This window comes from Myodes glareolus, chromosome 14, assembly GCF_982192425.1.
Source record: "Myodes glareolus chromosome 14, mMyoGla1.1, whole genome shotgun sequence".
Taxonomy (NCBI): Eukaryota; Metazoa; Chordata; class Mammalia; order Rodentia; family Cricetidae; genus Myodes; species Myodes glareolus.
In genome coordinates, this window is record NC_142039.1 from 2,160,833 (window position 1) to 2,170,595 (window position 9,763).

Genomic DNA, 9,763 nt, shown 5'->3' on the forward strand with positions numbered 1-9,763 from the left:
GTGTGTGTGCCACAGCACGTGTGTGGATCAGAGGAGAATTCTCAGAAGTGAGTTCTCTCCAGCTACTTTGTGGGATCCAGAGGCTGAACCCCTGTCATCAGCCTACGTGCGAGTACCTCTACACTCTGAAGCATCTTCACAAGTCCTCAAAGCAAACCCTCAACTGCCAGACTCTAAATAGAACTACCTCCAATATACAATGGAAGGGGTAAGCATTCCTATCCTCTAAGGGAAGAACAGATAGACTAGAACAAGGCTGAAACCCCATTCCATTCGTTGTAATCTGTCCAGCTTCCAGGCTCTGTGGTAGCATGACGTGAGCCTGAATCACTTCCCTTATTCTCCTGTCACTTGTTCCGCTCAGTGCCTGCAGCTTTCCTCAGCACACATTCTATATTAGCATCTCCAGTATCTTGGGGTCTCACAGCTTCATCCATAGCCCACTTGGAGGGCTTCCAGAAGTTAATTCAACCTCTGCACCCAGGCCGCAGAAGCAGGCAGATCCTGTGAGTTCGAGGCCAGTCTGGTCTGCAGAGTAAATTCCAAGACAGCCAGAGCTACTAAGGATATACACACATGCACACACACACACAGCCTGTCTTTAAAAAGAAGAAAAGAAATCCAACAAAAGCTAGGACTTGAGGCTAGGGAGATGGCTCAGCAGTTAAGAGCACTAACTGCTCTTTCAGATAACCGAAATTAAGTTCCCAGCATCTGTATCAGTCTACTCACAACCATGTCTAACTTCAGCTTCAGACCTCCACAAGGCACCTGCACCTACATGCACTTGGACACATGCACACACACACATACCTACATATAGTTTAAAACAGTAAAAGTCTTTTTGAGAGGACTTGCCAAGGTGACTGCATGTAGGACAGTCAGTCCTGGCTAGGGCAATCTGTCAGCGCTAAGTTTCTAAGAAAAAATGGGACAAATTAATTGATGTATTGCATTTTGATAGGAGAGTTAATACAATTGGGAGTGCAGCTTAGTGTTGAGAAAATGATACATAAGGTACAAAAAAGACCTTCTGATTCAGAAAAGCATAGAGCTTTCCATATAACCCAGTGGTAAGGCCATATGCTTAGCATATGCAAAACACTGATTTCAGACAAGAAAGGAAATGTCACCATACTATATTATATGGCTCAGCAGTGATTAGCAGTTCATCAGATTAACAAAATTCATAATTGAGAAGGAGAGAGATTGGGTTTGCTGATTCTGAGAGTTCAATTTTCATCTTACATAGTGAAGAACAGATGATGCTTAAGAGTGATAATTTAGAATATTAGTGGTTTGGAGATTAAAGTTGTGAGAGTGGTTGCTTGCTCCTGGGAAGGAGAGAAGTGAAAAGGGGCAGGGAGCTGCGGCTATGAAGCAGGTTTCCTAGAGTCAACTGACTTGCCCAAGTGTAGTTGGCCACTGTGTACTTCTAGTTTCCTGACAGTATTAATCCCTTTTCTCCTTGCTATGATAAAATACCTGGTGAAAGCTACTTGTAGAAGGAAGAGTGTAGAGGACCGCAACCACATTCGCCATTGCAAGATGGCGCTGACATCTGGTTCCCCCGCCCGGTGAACAGGATAATGCGCATGTGTTGGCAAATTTCCAACGCTGTAGTCCCTGCCTCTCCCGAGGCGTCATCTGGGATGATGGGCAGCTGACCAACCTGACAGTGACACGTCCGAGGCGGGGACTGTTTCCTATATAAGGGCTGGGCTCGCCTCGCTCTGGGTCTCCGCCATGTCGGCTTATGCTCTCGCTCTCAAGAAGCATTAAAAGGCTGTTCTGCAGAAGGATCCTACGTGCCCTGCGTTGTTCTTGCTGGCGAGACAGTAGCGCGGGACATCTGGTGCCGAATCCCTCGGGACGCTGAGGGACCCTGACAACTGCTCGCACCGCCGGAGACCCCTTGGACACAAGGAGGATTCAGAACTGCAGGTCTGTATACTCAGAGAGATATGGCTTTTCCTGGATTTTTCGGTTTTGGGCTTGACTTGTTTCCGCATTGGGAAGGCTTCGTAGGGGCCTTGCTACCTCTTTTAGTAGTCCTCTTATTTTTCGCCAAAGACTGCTTAAAAGATGAATCCTGCCAGGCGGTTGCTGCAACGGAGGAAGTCCAGGATAGCATTTCAGAAACTGAGTACAGTGAGAGGTTAGGTGCGCGCACAGTCTCAAATAAGGAAAAAGGACCCTCCAGTGGTTTTAAGAAAATAAGAATGGGGGAGAAGACTGATTTACAAGGTCGAAAGATTTCTGGAACCAACAATAAGAAAAAAGGAAAGGACAGTAGTTTATATCCTCTGCAGGAGCTTGAAGCTCTGCAAATTGAAAGTGACCATGAAAATGAGCATGAAAGTTCTGGCTCAGGAGAAGAGGTAGAAGAACTAGGTACAGAGGAGGAGGCAGAATTAACCAGCGGTAGGGCCATGAGGTCATCCCAAAGGGCCCATCCGCCTCCTTACGAGCTGCGCCCTCGCCCGACTGCCCCTTCGGCGCCTCCTTATGAGGAACACCTTGGCCAAAGACTTTTTCATTTATCCCTGACAAGGTCAAGAGAAAGCTGCACCTGGCCTTCCCCGTTTACGAAGGGGAAAATGGACGGGTGTATGCGCCTGTGGAGTACAACCAAATAAAAGAATTAGCAGAGTCAGTTAGAAAATATGGAGTGACCGCTAATTTCACATTAGCCCAATTGGACAGATTAGCCTTGAGTGCCATGACTCCGGCAGACTGGGAGACAGTTGCAAAAGCGTCGCTTGTCAGCATGGGTCAATATTTGGAGTGGAAAGCTCTGTGGCATGAGGCGGCCCAGGAACAGGCCAGAGCTAACGCTCAAGCCTTAACTCCAGAACAACAACAATGGACTTTTGACCTCCTGACTGGGCAAGGGCGCTTCACCGCTGCCCAGATAGACTACCCTTATGACGCCTACCGCCAGATAGCCAATACAGCTATAAGAGCATGGAAAGCTTTGTCTAAAAAGGGAGAAGGAAGCACCCCGCTCACCAAGATTATACAAGGGACTCAGGAGCCTTTTTCAGATTTTGTGGCTAGAATGACTGAGGCAGCAGGACGCATTTTTGGCGACACTGATATGGCCACGCCACTCATAGAGCAGCTTATTTTTGAGCAAGCTACGCAGGAGTGCCGTGCGGCCATAGCCCCCAGGAAAAATAAAGGATTACAGGACTGGCTCAGGGTCTGTAGAGAACTAGGAGGACCCCTGACGAATGCGGGTTTGGCTGCAGCCATCATGCAGTCACAAAAACACCCTTTTAAAGGGCCAGACAGAAGAGTTTGCTTTAAATGTGGGAAGCCAGGACATTTAAAAAAGGATTGTAGGTCATCAGAAAAGGAGAGAGCGCCTCCTACCCTCTGCTCACGCTGTGGCAAAGGTTATCATAGGGCTGAGCTCTGCCGCTCCGTTAGGGATGTCAATGGCAAGATCCTCCCACCATTAGGAAACCCACAGACTGATCCAAAAAACGGGGTGACGGGCCCTCGGTCCCAGGGCCCTCAGAAATATGGGAACAAGTTTGTCAGGGCAACGACCAAGGAACCCTCGGAGGCAGAACAAGAATGGACTTGTGTGCCTCCACCGACTTCCTATTGATGCCCCAAATGGGGGTGCAGCCTGTCCCTGTGCAGCTGCCTGAGCCTCTACCCCCTGGAAGCGTGGGCCTGCTTTTAGGGCGTGGCTCGCTTACCCTGCAGGGACTGATTGTCCACCCAGGTCTTGTTGATAGTCAGCACACTGCTGAGATACAAGCCCTGTGCTCTTGTCCTAGTGGAGTTTTTTCCATCAGTAAAGGAGACAGGATAGCTCAGTTACTGTTTCTTCCGGCAGACACCCACCAGAGGCCGGGGAGTAAATTAATGGGGTCAACAGGACAGGATTCGGCCTACCTGGTTGTTAGCCTTCAAGATCGACCCAAACTGCCCCTTTGGGTGAATGGTAAATGCTTCGAAGGCATTTTGGACACTGGCGCGGACAAAAGTATTATCTCATCGCGCTGGTGGCCACAGTCCTGGCCTGTTACTGAGTCGTCTCATGCCCTACAGGGCTTGGGCTATAGTGCAAACCCCACCATTAGCTCCACCAGATTAACCTGGGAAACAGACGAAGGGCAGTCAGGATATTTTACACCATATGTCCTTCCCCTGCCAGTCAACTTATGGGGAAGAGATGTAATGCAGGGTATGGGATTGACCTTATCTAATGCATATTCATCTCAGGCCCAAGATATAATGTTAAGAATGGGCCATAGGCCAGGAAAGGGCTTGGGTCGCTCCGAGCAAGGAATACGGGAGTCAGTAAATCCTAAACCTAATATCAATAAACAGGGTCTGGGTTTTTCCTAGGCGCCACTGGGGCAGCACGGCCCATACCATGGAAAACAGAGACCCCAGTATGGGTTCCTCAGTGGCCACTTACCTCTGAAAAACTGGAAGCAGTGAATCAGCTAGTTAATGAGCAATTCGTTTTGGGGCACATAGAACCATCCACCTCTCCATGGAATATGCCTCAGGGTATGGCCAATAGTCCAACAATTTGTCAGATGTTTGTGCAGGAGGCTCTTGAACCGCTTCGTGAACGTTTCCCACGTTTGCTTGTGATTCATTACATGGATGATGTACTCATGTGTCATGAGGACTTACAGGTCCTAAGGGAAGCCTACCCATTGCTCATTAAGAGTTTACAGCTATGGGGTCTTCAAATAGCTGCTGAGAAGGTCCAGATTGCAGACACTGGCCAATTCTTAGGTTCTGTTATTCTTCCTGAAAAGATTCTACCACAAAAAATAAAAATTTATAGGGACGATTTGCGAACATTAAATGATTTCCAAAAGTTGTTAGGAGATATTAATTGGCTGCGACCGTTTTTAAAAATCCCCTCTGCTGATTTGAAGCCATTGTTTGATATCTTGGAAGGGGATACTCATATTACCTCCCCTCGGGCCTTGACGCCGGCAGCAGAAGCAGCCTTATTACTAGTGGAGGAATCCATTAAGGAGGCACAGCTGTGCCGTATTGATGAAACTCAACCATTTGTTCTATGTGTGTTTAAAACAAGAAAGCTACCCACTGCTGTGTTATGGCAGGATGGACCGTTACTGTGGATCCATCCGCATGCTTCTCCTAACAAATGTATTGATTGGTATCCAGCTGCTATAGCTCAAATTGCCCTTAAAGGCCTTAAAATGTCTGTTAGTCATTTTGGTAAGCATCCAGCGGTTATGATAGTTCCCTATACCTCCTTTCAGATACAAACTTTGGCCGCCACCTCTGACAATTGGGCAATTTTGGTTACCACCTTTTCAGGAAAAATTGATAATCATTATCCCAAACACCCTCTGCTGCAGTTTGCTGCATATCATCCCATTGTGTTTCCCCGAGTTACATCTTCTGCCCCGCTAAAAGACGGAGTGATGGTGTATACAGATGGCTCCAAAAATGGTGTGGGAGCCTATGTTGTGGATTCTAAAATATATACAAAGAACTTTTCTGCCACCTCACCCCAGGTAGTGGAATGTATGGTGGTTTTAGAGGTTCTTCAAAAATTTCATTGTCCTCTTAATATTGTTTCTGATTCTGCCTATGTGGTTAATGCTGTTAAATTATTAGAGACCGCTGGAATTATAAAACCTACTAGTACAGTGGCAGCTCTTTTCCAGAGGATACAGGACTGTTTACTAAATAGGAGAGCTCCATTTTTTATCACACACATAAGAGCACATTCGGGGCTCCCGGGCCCCATGAGTTTAGGTAATGATCTGGCTGATCGTGCTACGCGACTTGCTGCAGTAGCTCTTGCCTCCCCGTTGCAGACCGCTAAAACCTTTCATGATAATTTTCATGTTACAGCTGAAACCCTGCGTAAACGTTTTTCTCTTACCAGAAAGGAGGCTCGTGATATTGTAACCCAATGTCACAATTGTTGCCAGTTTCTCCCTGTCAGACACACTGGCGTAAACCCCAGAGGGATTGCGCCTTTGCAAATATGGCAGATGGATGTGACTCATATCACTGCCTTTGGAAAACTTCAGTATGTGCATGTGTCAATTGACACATGCTCTGGCATTATTCATGCCACACCACTTACAGGAGAAAAAACCTCTTATGTCATTCAACATTGTCTTGAGGCATGGAGTGCTTGGGGCAAGCCCACATCTTTAAAGACGGATAATGGGCCTGCCTATACTTCTCAAAAGTTTAAACAATTTTGTGCACAGATGCAAGTCACACACATTACAGGCCTGCCTTATAACCCCCAGGGGCAAGGTATTGTAGAGCGAGCACATCGCACACTCAAATCTTATCTACTTAAACAAAAAGGGGGAATATTGAAGGAATTACCCCCGACACCAAGAGTAGCCATTGCCATGGCTCTGTTCACTATAAATTTTTTAAATCTGGACGATAATGGCCAGAATGCTGCAACACGACATAGTTCGGATCCGCAGCGGCCTAAGAATTTGGTTATATGGAAAGATGTGTTTTCTAATGAATGGAAAGGCCCGGATCCCATCCTATTGAGATCCAGGGGAGCTGTTTGTGTGTTCCCACAGGACCAGGAAAATCCATTCTGGGTGCCAGAAAGACTGACCCGAACGGTGAGGGGTGACCCACAACACGCGGACTCGCCTGAAGATTTGGCTTCTGTTCCTCCTACCATTTTGCGGATGGATGACAACGGTTACGAAGGAGCAGCAATGGGGGATACTCTCAGCCTTCCTGAAGCCGACACCAGTCAGCCATAGAGTGGCAGTGTTTCCTCGTTTTTTTGTTTTTTTTTTTTATTTTACAACCAATAAGACTCTGGGGCTCCCCTACCTTCTATTTATAAGCTTATAGGGTGGGGGTGGGAATGTTTGGAACAGCCCTATGCTGAGGATCAGTGTTTCTCTGGTTGGTCTGCTGACTCAAATCCCAAAGTCGTAGGGACAAAGTGTGGTTATTGCACAAGCGCTGGCTGCCCTGGAACAGGGAACCTCTACTGATGTGGTTATCTATGCTGAAGCAGTAAGGTTTATGCCAACCAGCTCCTGCACCCCTAGGACACCTCTGTCCATTGCACAGGGTGGAGTGCTTGGCTTAGCTAGCCCTGAAGGTTGTCGAGCTAAAGAGCATCGCACAGAGAATGGCCCTCTCTGAGAGATATGTTGCCCTGCATAAGGGTTTCCTGCCGTATATTCCCTTTCCCAGAAAAATGACAGAGGGCAGGCCGGATAAGTTCCAGGTGTCATGAACCTAGGGGCAGATTCCATGCAAGCCCATTATAATGTTTTCCACTTTGGGAAGTGCGACCTCTATCTCTGCCTTCTGAGGGAGTTGCCTTTCTGCAAAGAAGTAAAAAAAGGGGGAGATGTAGAGGACCGCAACCACATTCGCCATTGCAAGATGGCGCTGACATCCGGTTCCCCTGCCCGGTGAACAGGATAATGCGCATGTGTTGGCAAATTTCCAACGCTGTAGTCCCTGCCTCTCCCGAGGCGTCATCTGGGATGATGGGCAGCTGACCAATCTGACAGTGACACGTCCGAGGCGGGGACTGTTTCCTATATAAGGGCTGGGCTCGCCTCGCTCTGGGTCTCCGCCATGTCGGCTTATGCTCTCGCTCTCAAGAAGCATTAAAAGGCTGTTCTGCAGAAGGATCCTACGTGCCCTGCGTTGTTCTTGCTGGCGAGACAGTAGCGCGGGACAGAAGAGTGTCTGCAACTCATAGATAAGGGTTCAGTCCATCATGTCTGGGAAATCATGGCAGCAGGAGAGGGGGCAGCTGGTCACATGGCACCTTCACGAATGCCACTGCAGGCTGCCATTCAGGGTGCATCCTCCCTGCTCATCTGTGAAACAATGAATTGTCATTTGAAAACCTCAAAGTGACCCCTAGGTTTCTTATCACTCTCTGATTCTGAGATGTTGAATGATCACTTCTGAAATTATTAATGTACCATGTGAAGGAAGGGTTGGGTTTTCTTTAATGACGGCTTCATAATCAGATTGGATAGGAACAAGCCCACACGGTCTCAGACTTTATGAGGTTTGCTATTGCTAGCCACAGTCATGCTAAAGTAACTTGTTTTTTTTAGATTCTTGTCCTACTGACCCCAGTAATGGAGGTAAAAAAGATGCTTATCCATTACCTGACATTTTGAAACTCCATTCACCTAGTTTGGCTCCCTACTCCCAGCAACTACCAGTCATGGATCAAAAAATGGAAAAACTGTAGTCCCCTTTCTCTTTCCTCAGAAGATAGAAATTAGGAAGGATGACTTAAAAACTCTTAATGACTTTCAAAGGTTATTAGGAAATATACAGTGGCTGAGGCCTTATTTAAGGTTTCCTACTGACTCCAGAGTGACTCGAGCCTCTGAGTGAAATCCTTAAAGGGGATAGCCATCCAAATTCCAGCAGACAGCTTTCAGAAGCTGCCAGACAGATTCTCTCACAGATAGAGCAGGCTATATCTGTGAACAGCAGGTGTGCTATATTGATTATAGCCAGACGTAGCAGGCATGTATTTTACCTACAAGACTAACTCCTACAGCAGTTTTATGGCAGAACGGACCACTTCTGGGCTGTACCCTCCTGTATCACCAGTTAAGGTTTTAAATCCTTATTTTGAAGCAGTAGCATGCTTAGCACAGATGAGCAGGATAGAATCTAGGAGATATTTTGGCCAAGAACCAGCTGTGATCAATGTTCCTTACACTAAGCAGCAAATTGAATGGTTATTGCAAAATAGTGATTCTTGGGCAATTGCGTTTGCTCAGTTTCAAGGTCAGATTAATAATCTGAAAATTTTTCCCCAGCTGACCAGTTAGTGCAGTTTGCTCAACAGCATTCCTTCATTTTTCCTAAAACAGTAGCAAAGAATCCCATAAAGGATACTTTGTTGATATTCACTGATGGCTCATCTAATGGGAAGGACACGTGGTACAGATAGAATCAGATTCAGCTCAAATAGTTGAGCTGCAAGCTGTAGCTCTAGTGTTTAAGAATTTTGCTAATAAGGCTTTTAATCTATATACTGACAACCGGTATATTTATAATGCATTGCAAGTGTTGAAAACTGTGCCATATATAGGAACTAGCAATGAACAAGTTAAGATATTGTTTCAGCACATTCAGGAAGTCATACAACATAGACAGTTACCATGTTTTGTGGGACATATCAGAGCACATTCAAGTCTTCCTGGTCCATTAGCTGAAGATAATGCTCTATCTGATGAACTTAATAATAATAATTAAAAAAATAATTGCTCTATCAAAGATTGAACTTGCTCATCAGTCACATGCTTTGCACCATCAAAACAGTTTAAGTTTAAGAAAGCAATTTAAGTTGACCAGAGAAGATGCTTACCAAATTGTTAAGCAATGTGAGAGATGCTCACAATACCTACCCATGCCTCATTTGGGGGTAAATCCCCGAGGACTGCTTTCTAATCATATGTGGCAAATGAATGTTTCTCATGTTACTGAATTTGGAAAATTGAGATACATGCATGTGACAATTGATACGTATTCAGGATTCATGATGGCCACGGCACAAACTGGGGAAGCCACCAAGCATGTAAAAACTCATTTTTTGAAATACTTTTCATGCATGGGAACACTAAAAGTAATAAAGACAGACAATGGGTCTGGATATGTTAACAGAGCTTTTCAAAGATTTTGTGCTCAATGGAATATTATACATAAGACTGGTATTCCGTATAATCCTCAAGGACAAGGAATTGTGGAGCGTGCACAC

The 9,763-nt window shown here is 46.0% G+C and overlaps 1 protein-coding gene across 1 annotated transcript; it reads left to right on the forward strand.

Annotated features, from left to right (window-relative positions):
• Window positions 1-2,512: 2,512 nt before the first annotated feature.
• LOC148119742 (igE-binding protein-like) lies at window positions 2,513-3,623 on the forward strand (the record flags this gene model as incomplete). Its single annotated transcript, XM_087896315.1, has 1 exon — window positions 2,513-3,623. A coding segment is annotated over one exon (1,107 nt), but the record flags the coding sequence as incomplete, so codon positions are not given.
• Between the last annotated feature and the right edge of the window lie 6,140 nt (window positions 3,624-9,763).